Here is a 23,028-nt window from a genome sequence, read left to right as displayed (position 1 = left end):
AAAGCTTCGGAATGTTATTTTAGAGCCAATTACTAGATTTCAACTGGGTCGCATCTATAGTTAGGAAATATTGTGAAAATAAAGCAAGCAGCGTTCGTCGATTCCAGTACCTGGATGGGTGAACGCTCTGCAATTTTCACTTTTTCATTTTTCTAACACAGATTCGTAATCTCAACTTTAATAATTCTCGAAGACTCTCTTTGAAGGATTATGGACGGATATCAAATTTCTGAATTGTAACTTGACAGGAAATTGATAATTTTCAATCTTGTTAAGTCATCCGATTTAGGTGTCTCAAATTAGTGGTGTCACTAAGCTTCTGAACTTTCTTTGTTCTTTTTCATAGCTTACGCACGTATATTCGTGGGATATTTGCAGCAAAGTGAGCTGGAGGATCAAATTTGAACATCAATCATTTTTGATAGATATGAAGGTAACTTCCAATTAAGAAGCTAGGGCGTTGCTAGGTGAAAACTTACTCATCCATCGATTGTCCTTGTATACGTTTTGAGTATCCTCGCCTTATTACAGACACTGATGAAGCTCATTCAACTCCAATGTAGTATATCTACGTATAGGGCAATTTCGACAAGTTGAAAGTTATTTTATTTTTATTGATATGCCATAGACAAAAAGAGAGATTCGTTGTCTTATTATACTGGTCAGAAATTTTCACAGGTATTGAGCATCCAGGTCTTCGGAATAGTAAACTGCTTCTATCCCGTTTTTTTTTTTTGGTTCATATATCATTCCGAGATGAAGACATTCAAATTTGGAATGTTATTGGAATTTTATTCCCATGAAAATATACCCTTCACGAATAGTTGCTTATCCTGTAAACAGCTTCAGTATCAATGAACTAGATACTTTCGGGGAGACATATCATGTCATAGAGATCATATGATTTCTATTGAAATATATTGCTCTCACATAATATCCTTGATAGCAGATTTGAACAGAGCTTGAATGAGTTTGCCTATGCCATCGCTTTTCCACTAGTATGGCATGGCATTCCCAACTCTGAAGGATTATTATTTACCTTCACTTAGGAGTTGAAGTCACGGAAAGACTGAAATTCTCTTTCTACAACTCGAGTCGTTTTATTTGTCACGTTGTCCAATATCGAGGATCATTTCCTCATGACTAGTCCGTTTCCTTATCTTCCGATCATCCTGTATCATCAGAAATACGGTTTTAGACCGCTCCAGTCAGACCTCCAGACAATCTAGGCCAACAACCCTAACCAAATCTGGCAACCGAGTAACTATGTGGATTTGCGGCAGCCTGATACAACATTCAGATTAAATTAAAAACTAGATTTTAAGCTCCCAACTGTGCGCATTGTTTGCATGTGAATTATTTCGGGCTGGTTGGACCATTTCACGGATTCTGCAGGAATAATCACACCAGCAATCAAAACTTAATTATGCTAAATGAATTTGGGATGGGTGGAGCGGAACCTGGTGCTGGATTTATGGCGATGATACTGAAATAAATGGAATAGAAGGCAATCTCTGGATTCTAGGCAGCGCTATACATTAAATATTCGTTGTTCTGTCGTTACCAGTTGTTTTATGGCGGTATAAAAGATATAACTACTTTCGGATGATGGATAATAAAAATTTTAAGCAAACCACTGGAATCACGGAATTTCATAATTGGGATTCTTTGAGTAGTGGCTCTCATATAGGATAAGGGATTAAATCACTTTTAGATCCTAGAAATGATGGCAGTAAACTTGGGAGGTATGCGCAAGGCGATCAAATAAGAAGGGAAACCGTGTATAATCTTAATCCCTAATCCTGCCAATAATCTTATTAAGTTCAGGTAATCCCATGCGATCCATCAACCCTTTCAGTTGGGGTGATGAATAGCCACTAAAACTAACAACACCCTTTCAAGACTAGGAAAATTTTACATATAGGCATCCAATATGTTGACGCACGGCTTAATTCTATATGAATATTCGAAATTTCTGGGTTTTGAGCCTGTGATCTGATGAAACTTCCAGAAAAATTGATTTATGGTAGCAGTCTACAGGTGACTCTAGTAGATGTATTGATATCTAGTTAGCCTAGACCAGTTTCATGCATAAAAAAATATTGCGTTACCTTAGCAACGATCAATAACTCGTTAGAAGTCTCAGTGTGAAGTTTGAGGTGAAAAAAGTAAATCAGAGTTACGCAATAAATTATACGAAAGAAAATGTCCACCGAAATTGTGAAAATCGAAAAATTGGAGTATCGAGCCATCATCAAGTATCTGTATTTAAAAGGGTTAAGAGGTGAGCAGGACTACGAAGTTATGCTTAATACCCTTGGTGATCAATATCCTTCGTATGCGACTGTTGAAAATTGGATTGCAAACTAGTTCACGTCAATTTGGACATGAGAAAAAATGCTGCAAAATGGATCCTTAAATGTTTGAATGTTTACCAAAAGCGTGAAAGGATAGAAGCATCGCTTTCGTTCTGTGCTCGATTTAAAAACGATGTAGACTTCTTAAACCGAATTGTTACTATGGATGAGACTTTGGTACATTTCTACCACCCAGAATCAAAGCAACAATCGATGGAATGGCGACAAGACCTCTGGTTGTCCAAGACCTAAGAAGTTCCGTGTCCAAAAATCTGCTGGAAAAGTTCTTGCTTCAAGTTTTTGGGATTGCCATGGAAAAATAATGATTGGGTTTTTGGATAAGGGTAGAACAATAACCGGAGATTACTATTCGACATTATTGACCACTCTACGGGAAAAAATTAAAGAGAAAAGACGCGAAAAGCTATCCAAAGGTGTTTTTTTGCAGGACAACGCCCCTAGACATAAACCTCATATTGCCATGCAAAAAATTCGTGATTTAGGGTTTGAATTACTAGAACACCCCCTTTATTCACCAGATTTGGTTCCATCCGACTATCATGTCTTTCCTCAACTGAAAAAAAGTTTAAAAAGTCGTAAATTCCCTTCCAATGGGTAGGTAATGAAAGCTGTGAAGGTCTGGCTTGCAGAGCAAGAAGAAACATTTTTTTTTAGGGTCTAGAGACGTTGCAGGAGTAATAAAATATTTTGACATTGAAATTTTGTTTGATTCTATAGTAGGCTGAGAATTTTTCAATATTCCCTCGTACATGCATCAGAAGAAATGGTTGGAATTTTTTTCGTGCCTGATTACAAATCAGAAAGAGTCTTTCCCACAAATTAAAATCAAATTCAAGTATCGTGTCCTCCAACCATTTACCTCATGCTCCATCATCGATATCTTTGACTCAAACTATGAACCATTGAAATCGGTGTCGAAGAAAGTTGGCCATCATAAGCACGAATATTCCCCAGAGGCTTCCTCGAGGAAAAAAAATTTGGAGGACCAGCACATCCCACAAAAGTTCACCGTGGTCCTGAAACTTCTGGAGAGACTGCATATCCAACGCTTGAACTCCTAAAAAGAAGAAATAACCTCAATATATCTACCGAACAGAACTCCGAACCGAATAGAACGTTCATATCCAGAAAACATGTTTCCTCTCTGGACGCAGTAAACTTATTACCCAGGGCGAATAAAAAGTTAGGAAAAGTCCAGGAATTGTGACACAAAAGGAAAGCCTTTGAGCCCAGGCAGCGGACGTGTGTTCGTATCACGGCAAATACGTTACTTCCTACATAATTGGGGGTCTCTGCTACTGACATGTTGTATTTTGTGGAAAAACTGCCGTCTGTGGTACATTGTGGCGATTATTTGAAATTATGCATTCCGCTTAAAACGACAGTATACGTGTCATGTCCATTGGGGAGTTTTGTGAAGGTTAAAAATAATGAATTGGGTCCTAATTCGAGAACGTTTTCGTTTTAAATTCTACTTTTCAGATGGATGTAAAAATTTTCTTTTCAGATTACTATTTTGTACTCAATTTGATTTCTACAAATAGATATGCTCTTTAGGTTCAATATATCGAAGAGAAATCACCATCATAGTTCAGTAGGATTGTTAAAATTTGAGGAGATATCCTTGTGAGCTAGCCAGATGCCCCAAGATAAATCAATATCGATGTGCGGTTAATGAGGACAAAGAATTTCATTTTCCCACCTTTTTCGTTGATGAAGTTCGTGAAAGGTGTGAGAAAATAGGTGTAATGAAACATGTGTGGTATATTTTGCTTTCATCCTCCAGATGTTCCATTGAAACAAATTTCGCACATCCTTCACGTTCTATCCAAGCTATTCTGGACATGCTGGAATATTTCACTAGTTCTTTATCGTCGATCGGATCAAATACATAGGGAAGAAGAATCCTTGGTCAATCTATGACACATTTGTAGAGTACAGAACTGTTGTTTGGGAGCAAATTTTAGAAATTGGCAGTATTTAAAACTTCACCGAACAAAAAATACATCGGGTGTACGCTGAAGTGAATCACACTGAAAATTACTCTACGAAAAGTGCGAATGAATTATTATATACATTGATAAAATATTCATATTTCCATAACTCAATCATTAGTTGAGCTTAAAGGTACACAATCTGAAATAACCCTACATACTGCGACAAATATTCCAGCAACATTGAAGGTTACTGTAACTGCATATTCGCAAGTTCTTATATGGTGGGTTTGAGAGTAAGAACTAACTTTTGAGAGGAAGAACTAAAGAATGATATCATTGGAAGATAGCGTTCACGAGATCGCTGTCTGCAAATTAGATTCGTAAATCGTTCAGTTCGAGTCAAAGACTCGAAGAGTAACAGACAGTTTGGAAATGTGGTGATGCAAATCTAGGTTTTCGTCTAGATGAATTCCAAGAAACTTTGCTTCGCTTTTTCATGGTAAATCATATCCAGTAAGTTTCAATATCTACAGATTTTCCAAGCAAGGGTGCGTGGTCTTTAATAATTCTGCTTCCATCTGCGTTCAAGGAAAGTCTATTTCTATTGAACCACTCCGTGATTTCCTATTGAAATTCCGTATGAGCTAATGAAGACACTAGTATCATCACTATCATCGTCATCATCATCGATAAAAAGCAGTGGACCTATGATGCCCCCTTGAGGAACTCCAATTTCAGTTGGTTTGAATCAGAAAATGATGTTTGGTCTTCTTGTTTTATAGTTACAACTTGCATATGGTCACTAAAAAAAGATCTTATCATTTTGATAATAAGACATTAATGACTGGAATACAGCTCTTATGTTTTGAGTTACTAAAGCAATTCCTACAATTTTTTCTAGACTCTAGGGAGTCTAGAACATTGAAAAAATTATCCTTCCAGCCACTATGACACTTCATACACTTCCACTCAACTGCTATTTCAGCTTTCTTACTTTTGAGGAGCCAACAAATTGTTGAACACACTTCCCTTCAATTTGTTTGTAGCTGGTTACAATATGCAAGTCTTCAAAAGAAGATAAATGGATCTCAGGGCTTCCTTTTTTGCTTACAAAAAAAGACGTACGGACTTGTATGATGAATTACAGTTAATCGACTTTGCTGGCCAACCCTACCCTAGCTTCTATTTCTCCTGTAATATTATCAATATTCGACCTCCTCAGGTAAATATTTATGTATGTTTTCCTGATATCAGTTAGATTTCAGAAGGAATAAAATGAAATAACTTTTCTCATAAACATGCTAATATTTTCCATATCCACATCCCATCATCCGTCAAACAAACTCCGGCCCCCTGAATTGAAGGGAAGAAACAAAAGCGAAAAACTTGAGACGACCGTTATTCCATTTTACCGATTGCAAAGAAACGCAGATGATTCTGCATTATTTCAACAAGAGAAGTTTGGCCAAACTTATTCGGTTCGGAGTTTTGAAAACTGTGTTACTTTGTGATAATCTCGAAGATTAAAATCATCATCTGTTTTTTGTTCTGATTGTCGATATGAAAGATATAGATTATGCTTTTTCAGAGCACAGTTGTGATCACAGCACTTTTGATGAATTGAATGCTAGTTAACTTGGCTAAGAAAAGAATAAGAGGAAGCGTTAATTTGGAAACATAAAAGTGTTTCGATGGAACCCGATATTGATATTATTCAGTCATTTTTGTTGAGACATTATGATTTTTCCTGTTATTTGTTGTTCATGGACCTATCATGCATTTCCATTTATTACGGAAAGGGGCCTCGAAATTTAGGTTTTGTAATAAACAGAATATTAAAATTCAAATTAAAAATCAATATAAAACGCGTTTGCCTGTGGACATAAAGAAGTAAATTTCTGGTATGACAATATATTGTTGATGTATAGTACAATATGATCCTGCATGGGTTGTGAACTGTAACAATAATAATTACTTCCATGCAATATGACTCTGACATATTTCATTGTAATAATGGACGAAATCAATGATTGGGAAGAGACCTTTGTAACACTAATCATGACGTGAAGGGTGAAATGGACTGTAGAATCACACTGAATCCCTTTCAAAAACAATTAATAACGAATGTTGTAGATCGAACACGTAGGTAATGATTCATTTATCCGCACCTACAATTTCAATATCTAAAGCTATAAAGATACTAACGTATAAGCAACCTAGGTTTTGATGAAAGATTTATTTTGGTATGGGCAAATATTTCATGTAACCGTTTTGTGAATGGTGCTTTCGATAAAATTTCATTTTTCCGATTAATTTTCCTGAAAACAGGACGTTATTTCTACCATAAATTTATTTCAATTTCCCTAAAAATCAGTACACTATTGTGAAGATTGTGTTTTGAAATGCAGTAAACCGAAAATACGTAGTAGAATTCATTCGACTAATAGTTTGGCTTATTCTGTCCAACGTTTCAGCTTGCAGTTGCCAACCGTCTTCAGGTGTTGCTATGTTTGAAACCAAGAAGGTTTTTTCTTCCCATTCACACTTCATTCGGAGTTTTTTTTGAAAGATTTTACAGTTTTTCTGAGGAACCATCTATGAATTTGATTTAGTTCAAGTGGAGGTTGGATTTTTAGTTTGTCTTCTCCTTAAATGTTCTTATTATTCGAGCTTTACTTGAGCCCTTGAGGATGCTGAAAAGTAACGCACTAAGTATTGCAATTTTTGACTATTCAGATAATAAACATCGAAATATTGAAGTTGATCTAGTTATCTGGTGCCCGTTGATGCTGTGAATTGACGAATTTGAAAATCAGTGTACAAAAGAAAGTGTCGTGAAAGTAAAAGCCAAACTTCACCCCCTGAAGATGCTACTGTGATAGCGAAACACGTGTCATTGAGCAGTTGCGGACCACTATTCATACAGGGTGACAATTTGAAAACTTGCCAGTCCAATTATTTCACGACAAGGATGTTTTCAGAGAAAATGCCGGAACAGGTCATTTTCCATTCGTAGGGGGACATTTTGAGCAGAATTGTAAGCCGAAATCTCCTCAACCCTAGGTGTAGGAGCTATCACCCCTAAATTCTCCATAGGGAAGAGGGGTGAGCTTCACCTCAATTGAAAGATCACTTGACCCTCTACATGAATACTATGGTTTGTAAATTTTTATTGAGTCCTTGAAGTAGTTACAGGGGCTGACAATTTGAAAACTTGCCAGGCCAATTATGTCTCGACAATGATGTTCTCAGAGAAAATGCCGGAACCGGTCAATTTTTATTCGGAGGGGTACATGTTTCTAGCAGAATTGTAAGCCGAAATCTCCTCAATCATAGGTGTAAGGGTTCCCACCCCTAAATTCTTAATAGGGAATAGAGGGTGAGCTATACCTCAGTAGTATTATTTAGAGGGACATATTGTCTTCCAATTGAGGTTTAGCTCACCCTCTAGTCCCTATGAGGAATTTAGGAGTGATAGCCCCTACACCTGGGTTTGAGGAGATTTATGCTTACAATTCTGCTCAAAATGTGTCCCTCTTCCTTTAAAAATGGACCTGTTTCGGCTTTTTATTTGAAAACATCCTTATCGAGACATAATTGGCCTGGCAATTTTTCAAATTGTCACCTCCTGTAACTACTTCAAGGAATCAATAAAATTTTGCAAACCATAGTACTCATGTGATCTTTCAATTAAGGTCAATCTCACCCCCTATTCCCTTTTAAGAATTAAGGGGTGATAGCCCTTACACCTAGGGTTGAGGAGATTTCGGATAACATTCTTCTCAAAATATGTTCGCTTTTCAATAAAAATTGACCTGTTCCGGCATTTCCTCTGAAAACATCCTTGTCGCGACATAATTGTCCTGGCAAGTTTTCAAATTGTCACCCTGTATGCAAAATTTGGCTGAAAACAATGAAACACAACACACTGTATGATATAGATATGATAAATATGATAAAACATTAAAAATAAAGAATCTTCTACTGAACATACAGTAATAAGCATAAATTCTCATTAGTAGCTACTCGAATCAAGCTCTCCCCAAACATTTTCTGGCAAATCTGTTGGGAAATGGACGGGAAAAAACGGGGATAATTAAGACACTTTCAACGTTGAAAGAACACCTTCAATGTAGATGAGGACGTAATGGTCTTCCGGCCACCAACCAATTCAATATTTAGGCCTTAGGTGGCTATTCAGCTGAAGGGCGTCCCATCTCTGTCAGGAATCTCATCAAAGGCGGCGTTGAAAAGCCACCACGTACACTCTCGAAAAACAATGGCCACTCTCGTGGTATTGAAGCCTTATAAAATTAAAATGCAATATTCTTGTGAGCCACAATGGGTAGATCTAATCAACGTCATCCCCGTGACGCTCTGGATACGTCCAACAAGTGGATGGCTGGAAAATTATTTCTGATCTGTGCATACGGGGATTCTCTGTTCTATCCGCAGACGTTGAATCCCATAAAATACGGTTAATGGACTTTTGAGCGGAATATTTTCCAGGGAATAAAGATACAGAATGTCCTTATTCGTCATAAGATTTGAAATGGACGAATTGGGGAACTTTTCCAACCTTGTGAATACTTGGAAAATTTATATGCCTTGAAGCATATTTTCTCATTATTTTGTATCTGTGACTTTTGGTTGGTTTTGAGGCAACCGAAAGAAACAGATGGAATTGTAAAAAATACCTCAGTTTCATCGTTGAACTAGTTCATCGTAAACTTTTTTCAGTTTTTGTTTTTTATTTCTTTCAACGATTTTAGTAGATCATATTTCTTATTCAGAAGGGCTGCTTTTTACTCCAAAAATGTTCGTTATTTCCAATAAATATGACCAAATAATCTTTTTCTTCTCTCAAGAAGAATTATCCATGCTTGAATTAAAATAAATTTAATACTCCAAAAACATAATTCTTTTTTCGTATCGATAACTGAATGGGGTATTTTCCTAAATTTCAAAATATATGTCATAAAAATCCTTATAACTCAAATATCTCGAAATATATTTTTTTCGAATTTTAACATATTGCATTTTGTCTGTATTCGATTACGAAAATTCTGATTTCAGAAGTGCTCTTGTGAACATTCTACGTCATTTTTACAATCCGGCAACGCCCATTTGTGTCAGTAATGGTCATGAAAGTTTTCTGATCACCATAGATGTAATAAATATCAAGTTTGATGATCACATTATTCTCATTTGACAAGAAAAACATACAATAACACAAAATGTCATCGGTTTTAAGAAGGTAAAGACACAGATTACAGAAACAATTTTTTGTAATCTGTGGATATCTTCTTGATCGGTTCCAGTGTTGTCGAATTAACAAAAATTACTATACTTCAATAAAGGCATTCTACGTCACAAGCTTTCACATAGTCGAAGTTTCGAAGGGTGTATTTCTGAAATGTCTGAATTTTGAAGCGAATCTTTTACGTGTTGGATAACTAGTAGAAAAGGCTTTCCATAAATAATCTCAAATTCGGTTTTGGAGTTTTAGGAAACTTGCCCATTGTATAAATTATACAGGGTGTCTGTAAACAAATGCGAAGGACTTAGAAAGATTATTCCCCGATGAAAATAAGCAGGGGTAGTTCCTATACATTTTTTTCGAAATTGACTTCCTTTTCAAGATACAGCCTTTGGAAGGCGATGACGAGTTAATAGTTTTCAATTTTTTTTACGAGTTCTAAAAAACACTGGACCATAAAACGATACATAATATGAAGCACCAAGTAGATGTTATACTGACAAAATTTTTTCATATCTCATAACTTTATTATTAGGAGTTGAAAATAACAACCCATTATAGTTTTCCTTCAAAAATTGTTTTCGTGGGATAAATTTTCGAAAAATAATATTCTCTCACGGTTTCTCATTCAATTCTGGAGGAAAAAAGTCCGTTGCAGAATTTCGATACAGTCGATACTTTTCTCGGAAAAAGTAAAAACTTACAAGCAGTATACTACTCTAAGAGGCAGAGAGTTGATGCATGTATTTTAGCGGGAGGTAGTCATTCTATGGATCACTTATACGATGAAATAGAATGAACAGTGATCATAACTGCTTGCAAGTTTTTATTTATTCCGAGAAAAGTATCAACTGTATCGAAATTTTGCAAGAGACTTTTTTTCCCCAGAATTGAATGGGAAACCATAAGAGAATTTATCCCACGAAAACAATTTTTGAAGGAAAACTACAAGGGGTTGTTATTTTCAACACCTAAAAATAAATTTATGAGATCTGAAAAAATTGTGTGAGTAACATCTACTTAGTGCTTCATATTATGTATCGTTTTATGGCCCTTCCAAAAGCTGTATCTTGGAAAGGTGGTCGATTTCGCAAAATTTTTATAGGAACTACCCCTGCTTATTTTCATAGAGGAATCATCTCTCTAAGTCCTTCGTATTTGTTTACAGATACTCTGTATTTATACCTATATCATAATTCCTACTTCCCTGCAAAAGTGCGAAAACCAAATCTCAAGTATCTGTACCTAAACTTCGAAATTCCATTTCGAACAAAGGTCTACTGGACGAATTTCAATGATTCTTTCTTTCAGACCAATCATGAGTTGACCAGTGTCCGTTTACCACTCCAACCTTACGCGGGAGGTCATGCAGTTTTTATGTACAGTACAGCTGCTGATGGAAATGTCACACTACAACTGAAGGAGCCTGATGACTTGGACAGGGGCAGCCTGGCTGCCATGTTGGCTAGGCTACAGGACGACGCAACTTTTTCCATTTCATATCAAGATACGGACATTTTGTCTGATGGAAGCATAGATGTGCTACTGGGAACGGGAAACGCTAATTCTGGTAAGTGAAAGTTTTGCAAAATACCACAGTATGTGCCCAACTCTGTGTGTTTGAACTGTCAAAATATAGACGAGGCTTACACCCTTTACTCCCTTGTATATTTTCTTGTTGTTGTATTTTAATTTAGCTGTGTATCGAATTCACCCTATTTTCTCAGCGTCGAGAAAGTTCATTCCAAAAATAAACACCCTTCGCGAGTCTGCGAGCAACACAGAGCATACTGACAGACTACAAACGAATGAATTCATATTACACCTATCAGCGAGCATGCATATTCGGCTGTTGATTAATATGCAAATCGGGAAAGAAGAAAGCCTTCACAGTCAGAATTCAATTCCCAAGCTTCAATTCCAAATGTGAATGATGTAGCGATCCCAAATGAACTGTCTGTAATAATACTCCAGTCCTCCATTCGAGCTCTTGACGTATAATTTAGTCAAAGTGGAAATGTTGCATGCAAATTTCGTCCGAATATTAGGTTGAATGGTGGGGAATTAGAGACAATTCCTAGTATTTTCTGGTTCGCAGAGCCATAGAAACTACACATATAGGCCTTAGAGTGGTTTGAGCATTCCGTGAATTCCCAGCGGTGGAGATCAAAAATTAGTGTAATTAGTGCTTAATGCTATTCGAATTCATGTAACTGAAACGGAATACAAAAGAGACCTGGAATTGTTGATGGCGCTGTATGCACGTGCATGACAATAAGAACATTAATTCAAATCTAAAATGAAACAGAATTAAAAAGACAGCAAGATTTAAAAAAAACAGAATATAATTCGAAGACATTGTGGTGAGTTCACTCTGCCAGTGAAACTTCTGATAATTGAAAGTAAAAGAGTAATCGAAGTGATAAGAGAATATAAAAATAAAAAGTCTTTAGGTCGAGATCAATGAATCTAATACATAGTATATAGGGTATCACCCTATGAGACAAAAATAAAGAGGTTTTTTGTCGAAAATTGTACATTCCTTGAAGGAACATGGAGTGAAATATGCAGCTCACAGATTACAGTGAAAAACATACAACATGACTTAAAAAATTTCATTCCTTCAACGTTAAATGCCAAGTACCTAGCTATGATAATCATTATGGTCATCCCAAATAGGGAATATTGTGAAAATATCGTTCGCAGTTGTCAGTATGATTTTTGTCTTTTGAAATTTGTTTGTTATATTTGAATTGTTCGTAACTGCGTCTGTTCACTTATGTGACGTTGTATTCTTTTATTTTCTCTTCGGTATTATTTATCTCTTATGGTTCTATATTATTTTGATATTATTTTCTATATCTATTATTTTGTACTTTATTACAATAAGACCAATAAGAAACTTTCCATTATCGTGTTTTCACAACGCCTTACGAACTAACCGAATCATTTTTCTGAAGTATACTCTATCTAATAGTTTTGTAGTTGAGTTATACAATAGAAAAACCCCTTCATTCAGAAACATTGTAGCTGGCTCGGTAGTCAGTGTATCTGACTAGCACTGCTGGAGCCCTGGGTTCGAGTTCTGGCTTGATGTGGTTATTTATGTTGCCTAAAAAGTATAAATAGGAACTGAAATTGATGAATAATTAGATTAATGTCAACAGATGACAATACCAGGATGAATGAAAGATTTGAATGGATTGATGGTTAGTAAAATTAGCCGACTTAAACTTAAGAAACATTATTGTACAGTCTAGAATTCGTATCTCAACAACGTAGTTTATTGCTGTTAAACTAGTATGAAAATTATTTCCTCACAGCCTTTAGCCCTTTATTCCCAACGTTTTTGTGTTTATTGGGTATCTTCAATATTTGCTTCAAGGTCGTATTTCGAAAAAAGAGTCTTTCCCAATATCGGTTCAGCTTGAACAAACGCAACAACGTCATCTAAGACAGATAATGCACATCAGATGGTTCCACAAAGTTTCGAATGCAGATGTCTTGAAGCGCGCGAGTTGTACAACAATTGAGACTCAAGTAACGAGGGCCAGACTCAGATGGAGCGGCCACATTCTGAGGATGCAAGACACAAGACTTCCCAAAATAGCTCTATATGGCGAATTCACTGAGTGAGCCCGGAAACCAGGAGGCCAGTATAAGCGGTACACTACATCAATTTCTAAAATCAGTTAGTGCCAATTATAACTGGGAACAACTAGCTTTAGACAGATCACAGTGGAGGTCTTTGGTCCACAGTTATAATGGAGACTCGATAAGAATACAGCGGCGGCCAGATCTGGTTGGTGACTATCCATGCCCGGAGAGTGGTAGGATATGTAGGTCACGGTTGGGTCTCTACAGTCACAGGAGAGCACACAGTCGCAATTAGCCCTGAAAAATTATAAGTCTGTTCGCACTTTTTTTTGCCTTTTTTTTTTGTTTTTTCCCTTTTTTCGTCTTTTTGTAGATTCATTCCCGGCAACGAGATACAGTAATGAATGAATGAATCATGTACTTTTCGTCCAATTTTTTGACCTAGAATGCACAGGATGTCCCAAATTGGATATACAGTGGAGGGATCTCACAAACTAGAATAGCTAGAGTAGAATCGATGACACTTTTTCGAGCTTTTTTTTACAGAAACAAAAAATGGTGAAAACTACGATACATTCTTTCTGAGTTTTTGATAGAAGATCAGATTTCGATGATTTTGAAATGTTCTCACAACTCTTTTGTCTTTGAAATTACAAATCTGAAACTTGAACCTTCTACAGACACTTCTGTTTTTCATGCAAACTTTTATTGAATTTGTTATTTTTGAATTGGAAAAAGCGTTTGTCAGTAGATTCGAAGTATAAAATTGCCTATACAGGGTTGAAGTTTCAGACCTATAACTTCAAAGAAAAAAAGTTATGAGAACTTTTCGAAATAGTCAAAATGTCCATTTTTGCTAATAACTCAAAAACGAAGGATCTTAAGAGGCTACAGTTTTCACCATTCTTCTTTTCTCTGAAAAAAATCATGTCATCGGTTTTGCCCCAGCTGTTTTAGTTTCCGAGATTCCCTTACTGGATATCGAATTTGGGACAATTTTTGTACAACCTAAACCTACCCTTGCAGCTGGAAACTGGAACCAAATGCCTATGCACTTTGCAGGATTTTCACACAAATCCAATGAGTCATTCGGGGTAACTGAGCGCAGTGGGTAAGTGTGCGCAGTGCGTATATCTCGACTATGCAATGTATGAAAGAGGGGTTCATTTGGGTGAAGCAAGGGCGCAGAATCCCCAGATTAGTTTTTCATAGGAGTGCGCCGTGCGACGTTTCGTTAACTTTTTATTTGCAATCAATCAAATTCACTAGTTTTCTTGCTAATTTTCAGCATCTCTGCAAATTCTGCCAGGTCCAAGTTCCGAATCCGACAGTGTTAAACAATATTTTGTTCGATCATGGGCTTATTAATCTAAATATATAATAAAAAATTTTGGGTTATCTTAGCTGCTCAACTCTATAAGAACGTCAATTCAAATTTTGGCTTACTGGGGAAAGTGTGCGCGGGTAAGTGTGCGCATAGATTCATTATATGGGCATTAGTTCAGTGAGGAATAAATTATGACATTGTTGTTTTTCTTGGTTAAGACTCGATCAATATTGTCCTATTTGTTCGAAAAAATTTGAAGAGCCACCGACAGGGGAATGTATCAAGTGTTGTGTTCACCAGGAATTGTGGCACGAACAATAATGCAGTGCTTATAAAAAGGCGCTTCTGTATTGACAATAAACAGCATTTCTTTAATATTGAAACATTTTGATGACATTATTTTGAAATTTGTTTTGATTGTGTGGTTCACTAAGCGTTCACTTACCCCGTGAGGGTGCGCACACTTACCCGCAATACGGGGCATGTGAACGCACTCCGACTTTCTCTATTAAATTCTTGTTTGCGGAAAGAAAACGTTTTTGTTTGTTTGCTTTTTGATGTTTTTCTATAGAGAAGAAAATTCTCTATCTTATGAATATGTTTCAATTTTCCTAGCTTCAACAGTTGAAAAAGGTATGGCTTGAAAGGCAAAAGTGCGCACAGTTGCCCCGAATGACTCTACTGGACATCAAATTTGGGACAATTTTTGTACAACCTAAACCTACCCTTGCAGCTGGAAACTGAAACCAAATGCCTATGCACTTTGCAGGATTTTCACACAAATCCAATGAGTACTAGATGTGCCTTTTCACATTAGAAGATAGTAATGAACATTCCATACTGCAAAAACTATCGATTCGTCGAAGAGAGCACAAAATCCAACGTCCAATCTACACTTCAAAGGACTGCATGCGCCAAAGTTGAAATCACGCGCGATCGGGCATGAATCGAAACAGCTAAAGCGAAACCTGATCGCACAGGCTATAACGCCGATCCTCTCTGGACCAAATCGCATAAATCGCCAGCACGAATTCCATTTTTTAAGTAAACGCTCTCTGGAAATTGCCGTCTATATATGAGGTCCGTCGCTCGAAATCGCTTTTTACGACTGTCATTTGTCACAAAGTTTTTACGGTAGACTACTTTATTATTCGATCCAAATTTGAAATATTATGTAGAACGGACGCGCGTCCATTAAAACCGATTCGACATGACGTTTTAATTGCCACGGCTAATCGGATCGTTGAGGGGGAAATATGGGTAGTTTTGGGTATTATTTCTGTGATCGAAAGCTATCGGTCATTATTTGGGACCGTTAGCAATAATCTGTCAGAAGCTTCTCGGCATAAATGATCAGGTTATTTTTCTGTTAGACCAGTTCACGTATTTTTTACTGAATCATTTCTCTTATTCTCTTCTTCTTCGAATGAAAATGATAAATGTTCAAACAAAATAAGTAATGAGTTACGTCATTACCGATTTACCATTCGGGCTGAAAGCCTTGCTTCGAGAGCCTTTTGTTTGAAGCTGAGATGTTGTAGATGTAAAGTTTATTGAGCTATTTCATCATTTCGAGCAAGAATTCACAAGCTTTTTTCAGAGAGTTGGACATTTGGTTAATTTATTTCTTTTCTTGAGAAATACCAAATTTTCTTTTGAAAAATGTGAAGTTTTTCAGGTAAGATTCATAAGATTACCAAAAAAATGATGTATTCGCAATAACAGTATAATAGAATATTTGAAACAGTGAAAATTTTACTGAAATCGAAAATCTGAATATTTTTTATACTTATAGTTACATTCACCACCACGTGCATCAAAAAGTTGCTTAGTATTTTGCATATTTCATAACTCTAAATGAAAACTCTGAAACCCGTCGATTGATTCTACATCACCCTCATTTTCTGGCAAAACAATGGAGTGTTTTCTTTGAGAATTCAACCAAAAGGTGTTTTCCATCAACCCCTTAACCGCAAACCAGTGGCGGCCCCAAAAATCTCGGTCAGCAAAGATGTGAAATCTCCCTTGTGTCTCACCTCTGCAAAATTGCCTATAGAAATTCTGAACATTACATAGCTCTCAATCAATTTTATAAAAACTCAACAATTCGAGTACATAAGTATATATATAATATTAATAAGAATAATAATTTATTAATCCCTTCAGACATACACTTATGTAGATATGGGACAAGTCAGTTACAATTGCTACAAATTTATGTAGACAATATACGCTCATCTCAAATATACAAAGACCGAGAGACGAAAGCGCCCCCTATAGAAACTTTCGGAGCGACCGCTCGTTCAGGTACCATTATACGTGACTTGGCACCATAAATAAATATATCAATGGAGCTTAAATATCAGTCATATTTCGTTCAGATTACGATAAAAATTAGATTCGCCTCTTATTTAATCTTTTTCTACTAATATCCCATAGTTGTGCCCGACAAACAGCGATCTGCCTACCCTACGATTTGAGATATCTCGATTTGCTTCCTCATGTTAGCGCTCGAGATGAGTTCGTTTCTCACCCAGCGTCCTTTTTAGTTCAAGTCACATCTGTTGTTATTTCTAAATAAAACGTTGTTTTCGTTTCTCTGACGCGTTTTGATCGTTTCCTCTAGGGTTATTTTTTTGCATCTTGTTAAAACCTGCACGTATATACTGGATTTGAAATTTTTTAAAAACGTGCCAAGACCTTGACCGAAAAATAGGTAGTTTAGTGCATGTACAGGGTGAGTCTTCAACTCGTACAAATATTTTAACAGTAGATTCTTGAGGTCAAAACAAACACTTTTTTTTTCATACTATTATTTCCGAGTCGGCCCTGACAAAAAGATATATCCATTTTAAGTTTTTATTATGAGCTATGCCATCCCTGGAAAAACAAAATTACCTTCATATTCAGAATAACTAGCTAAATCTGTGACACTACACATCTGTGGATCCAATAAACAGAGTGGCATTCAGCCAAAGTATCCAATTTTTCAAATTTCACAGATAGGTACTTTTGAATTTTTGAACACCAAATTTCTCGAAAACGGCGTACGTTACGAGAAAGTATGAAGAACACTTTTATTTTATAAAACGTTCAAATATTCATTAGATAGCGTCTAACTTAGTTTCAAGAGTTGGATTCATTGAATTTTTAGTATTTTTATAGTACCTACGCAATGATCATAATGAGAAAACTGGAAGACGTGGGTGACATCTTGTGTTCCAGAAAGATTCATGAAATAAATGAAAAACTATATTCCGAAATTCATTTCATACGATGGGACCGTTTGTGAGAGAACTAAAAATAACAGTTTTTATGGTTTTTCAACAGCCTGTATCTTTTAAACCGAACCGATTCGGAAAAAATGGTAGGGCAAAAAAGTGTTTCTTCTGACCTCAAGAATCGACTGTTAGAATATTTGTACGAGTCAAAGACTCACCCTGTATAATACCTGACGTTTCCTTATCAAATTGAAAATTTTCCATATCAGACTCCCTCTCGGCTGACAAGCTCCGCATCACCAGATATATCCTTTCAGAGCCCGCATCGTTGGACGGAATGCAACCGTTCCGAAATTGAATAATATAAACGTCGATCTTTCAATGAACATGTAGGTGGAAAATATCTACCCCGATACAAATCGATTAAACGGCGCTTGTCGACCGATGCGTGAATATCGCAAATCGTAAATGTGCGACGCTGTTGCTGCTGCCATAGTATCTGCCACATCAAGCGTGCCATGGAGCCGAGCACCGAACTGCGGCAACTTAACTTTACGAGCTCCTTTAATTTAATGCCCATAAAGATGGACCGGGATCTTTAACTTTCCGCGTTTTGATATCTTTCGGTGTCAAGGAATCCCTTTTGTTGCTTTTCCCAGCGAGCATGATTAAACTTTTGCCTTTCCTCTATTCCCTTTGTAGCGTCGTGGCCCTGGACCCTTAGGAGCTATTATTTCTCCGCCTCTCCTTTGTTCCTGATGTCTATCATAGCTGTGCAATAAATGGGTAATTCGTTTTCTGAATGTCACACCTTGCAGATCCCTCTAACCTTATCTCCCGAGAAATTTCAGGTGATGTGTGCAAACTGCCGAAACTAGGACGTCGATCGCTGAACCCCTCTCAAATTTTGGTGGGGTTGAGAGGTTTGTTATCTGTCAAATTTTCAGTATTGCTTATGATACTATATGGAGTGGCGTATATTTTCGTATTACACACACAAAATGACACTTAAGGCCGTATTCACTCTTTAAACGAGATTAATTTCTTAAACTTCTTTTTCTCTTTTTCATAGAAATTCTATGGTTATGGTTAAAAATCTTTTAAAAGCTTAGTCTTCGTTTAATGAAAAGATTAACTCGGCTATTGATTGCGAAATTAAAAAAAATCATGGGAAATTCATTTCATGAAATTATACATTTTCTCGCATAATACTGATTATAAAATTTGGCAGTTTTATAAATGGTTGATATGCAAAGAGACCTTTTAAGTGTCAGAGAACGTATTTTTCTCTACTACTGTAAATAGTTGAGGAGCCCAAGAGATAAATTCGGAATTTACTACAGCGTGTCAGATTAATATAAGGGGAGATACCTAGGACCTGTAGAATAGCTCTATCAAAAATTAGACCTGTTTATAGGGGGAATTGTCTAGGACAGCCTGTCAGAATAGTAAAAATAGATCATTGTACATACTCGAGCGTGTCAGATTAAAATATATGTGGTTAATTACATGTTGAAAAGTATACATTCTCTCAATCTGACAATTTAAGCTTGACGAAAATGTGTGGGAGGGCGCCACACTTGAAAAAAAAAAACTTCACGTATACATTCTCGCGCACAGTGGATTTTTTCTTATTTTGAAGCTTATGATTCAAGTTTAACGAAAAACATATAATCTGTCAGTTTCAGCAAGCCGAAACAATAAAAATTGGCCATAAAGGTCACAAAAATCAGTTTTCTTGAATTATCTCCTCTCCTGGACTTCAAATTGTTTTCGCATTTATTATGAAAGTTGTAGAGCATAACATTTTCTACAAATTTTGTCCGAAGCAATTTCTTCTACGTTTGAACATTTTTGAGTTATATATGGCGATGCATGTACATTAGACTGGGTTTCTGGATTGACCTTGGCCTTTCGCATGTGTGGCTAAGCTCCTCGCCCTCTGACACGAAAACAGTTAAGAGTATGTAAAATTGCTTAAGACAAAAGTTATTTAAAATTTTATTATCTACAACTTTCATACTGAGTACAGCAACGATTAGATGTATATTTTGAAAAAATTAATAGTTTTCATCAGCTGTCAGAATGAAAAACAACCCTGATTAGTGTCAGATTAATGGGTCAATACGTCTGCAACACTGAAATCAACCATCTGTATGAAAATCTGGCACGCTCGAGTATGTACAAGTAACGATTTTTTTTTGCATTTTCAAAGGACAGCTGTGACCTTGCGTCACTTCCGAATTGTCAGTCTCTTGAAAAATAGCTTCCTTAGGTTCCAATCAACATATTTTCTAAATATCTGATACGCTCGAAAAAATATTTTTTCAACATTTTCAACTCTTACGTACGGTCAGCCCCACCACGCAAACTGTCAGATTAACATGAATTTATTATCGGAGACAAGTAGGGCATATACAGTATCTTAATCTGACACGCTGACGATTTTTCTTACGCCTCTTGAAACTTGCTGGTGCTTTTCTCACCTCTGAAAGTGCATACATCATATAACCTTTTTTTCTTTCTACCATCTAATCTTCAAAATCCACTAGGTCTCCACGACGCTCGAGTAAATCCCGATATAGCATCGTCGCCTCTCCAACCAAAATTCTTTCATCAAGAAATTTCAGGAAATGTTTAGTGCGAGAGAAAAGAACAAAATGCTGTGGGTGTATACGTAGCTCAAAGCTGGAGGAAACCTGTATGGAATTAAAGCAAAATATTTATGTTAGACCAACAAATATTACTTTGTTCCCTAGAAGGTTATTTTCAAAGGCTTTCTTGCCCAAGTGGTAGTCCACACCTCTCTCATATGCATCAACTGAAGTTCCCTCTCCCACTCGTAACAGGAGTGAATAAAATAGCGTTTCCTGAATCCTGAATTATGTAAATTCGCTCCACATTCTATGAGAGGAATATTATTGATTCACTCTGAAATCAGAAATCGCATAAGACGATTCCATTACTGATTAGATCTACTTGCTGAAATTCCATCTGTACATAAACCATATAATTACTTATCTCAGGTTGGGCTGGAATTGAAATTTCACTTTGAGCTGTCGGTGTTTTCGTGTTTGGAGTTCCAGTCTGTGAAAGCTCGGTTCAAATAAGTATGGAAGGGCTTGAATAAATAGTGATAATGTTTGATATACGGCAGGAGATTCAGCGCAGACAATGTTTACCGGGATTACATTGGCTTTTGCTTACTATATTCACAAAAATAACAACGATTAATTATTTCGGTCGCGTTATGTTGATTCATTGTTTCGCTCACTGCAGTTCCACCGTCAGACGTCCTGTTTTTCGGAAAGTACAAATATTAAAACGCCGTAAAAACGGGACAGGGAAGGAATTATTCATGTAGAGGAACGAGAGTGCTCGTTCTGGGAAATGAGAGATTAAGTACTTCATTTCTGGAATATTCATTTCGACGAAACAATCGAGTGCAGTGGGGGAGTGCCTCTGAATTAAAAAAAATCTATATACAGGCTGATTGAACGACGAAACGAAGAGAAATAATGGATAAATGGATGTTCAAGGTTACCACCACCATAGTTTTGATGCTCACACAGTCTTGCCTATCGTGAAAATGGCATGAAAATACGTTAACAATTGTATAACTTTGACTGCGAATAATTTCATAAGAACAAGGTCGGCTCGTCAAAGGAGGAAAGGGAGACTAAGCCGCCTCATACAGCCTATCAACAAAATTAATGAAGATCATATATAATTCTGGCCTATTACAATATTCGTAAGGAATTAACGAAAAAAAAATTTTAGACCAGCAACATTGGCGTTTTCAACGACGTAATCATGGAAACAGACAATTTGTTACTGATTCAAAATATACAGAGTGGGTCTTTGACTCGTACAAATATTTTGACACTCTTGAGGTCGAAAGAAACACTTTTTTCCTTTACCATTTTTTCCGATACGGTCCTGATAAAGAGATATAGCCATTTCGAATTTTCATAGTGAGCTGTGCCACCCCTGGAAAAACAAAATTACCTTCAGAATAACTAGCCAAATTTGTGACACTGTGGATCTTGTAAAAAGAGTTGCATTCGATCGAAGTACCCAATTTTTCGAATTTCACAGATATTATTTATTGAACATCAAATTACACGAAAACGTCGCATTATACGAGAAAATATGAAGTATACTTTCAGTTTACAAAACGTTCAAATATTCATTACACAGCGTCCAACTTAGTTTCAAAGGTTGGGCTCCTTGAATTTTTTGTATTTTTATGGTACGTGATAGTCATATAGACACAACTGGAACACGTGGGTGATATCTTGTGTTCCAAAATTATTAATCAAATAAACAAAAATCTTTATACCGAAATTCATTTCATTCCATAAAATTGTTTGTGAGATAGAATTAAAAATAATTTTTTTTATGGTTTCTCAATAGCCTGTATCTTTTAAACCGAAGCGATTCAGATAAAATGGTGAAGGAAAAAAGTGTTTTTTTGAACTGTTAAAATATTTGTATAAGTCAAAGTCTCACCTTATAGAATGTAATCTAAACCCTTTTCGATTATAACATGGGAAAAGTATATAAATTTTCTTCTAGTTGAAGAGGTTTTAGAACTTATATGTATTTATTTAAATTCGAGTTCACAAAATTTTCTGAGAGTGATGCATTGAATATTGAAATTTTTTTAATCTTTTTACAAACCTATCCGAAAAGAAAGTTCAAAGACTGTTCATCAATGAATATAACCTGCCAAATTGTCCGAACAGGTTTTTGAGATTTTTTATTGGGAGAATAACTCAATTTTATATTCTGATTAAGACAATAATGTAGTAGGTACTGAGATATGGAAAAAAACATAGATTCTATATAATATAAGTCATGCACTATTGAAGAAATCTTCGACAACGCCACTGTAATCTACATAAAAAATGCCTGTAGATTTTTCGATATTACTGAATCTTTACGAGATCCCTATCTCGCACCAATTTGAAGAACTAAAAAATGAGTTTTCACTCATCTCTTGATAACAAAGAAAATAGGGAGATGCGGGTTTGTCCATTATCCAACTTTAAAAAATCAATAAAAGTGTAATAATTTCATTGAATGATGATAGCTTTGAAGGATTTCAAAATTTCATGGGAATCATTCGTGAAATAAAGAAGATATAAACAATTTTCTCATCATAAATCTAGAACAAAAGAAGAAATTCAGATTCGAAGGACATCACGTCGCAGGAACTTTTTTGATATGATATAATTTGAATGATAGAAGTGCTGAGCTTCGAATTTGTCTCCATCCCTGTATATAAAGTCTCTAGCCTTGTTGT

General features: G+C 36.1%; 1 protein-coding gene across 2 annotated transcripts in view; it reads left to right on the top strand.

Annotated features, from left to right (window-relative positions):
* The window catches only part of LOC123306258, a 265,491-nt gene that overhangs the window by 136,739 nt on the left and 105,724 nt on the right, over nt 1-23,028 (top strand). For both annotated transcript variants that reach the window (XM_044888158.1, XM_044888159.1), the window contains exon 3: nt 10,887-11,145. In XM_044888158.1, coding sequence (XP_044744093.1) covers nt 10,887-11,145 — 259 coding nt within the window. The remainder of the gene's footprint in view (nt 1-10,886; nt 11,146-23,028) is intronic.

This window comes from Coccinella septempunctata, chromosome 2 (assembly GCF_907165205.1).
Source record: "Coccinella septempunctata chromosome 2, icCocSept1.1, whole genome shotgun sequence".
NCBI classification, from domain to species: Eukaryota; Metazoa; Arthropoda; class Insecta; order Coleoptera; family Coccinellidae; genus Coccinella; species Coccinella septempunctata.
This window is presented reverse-complemented; position numbering and strand designations above follow the sequence as displayed.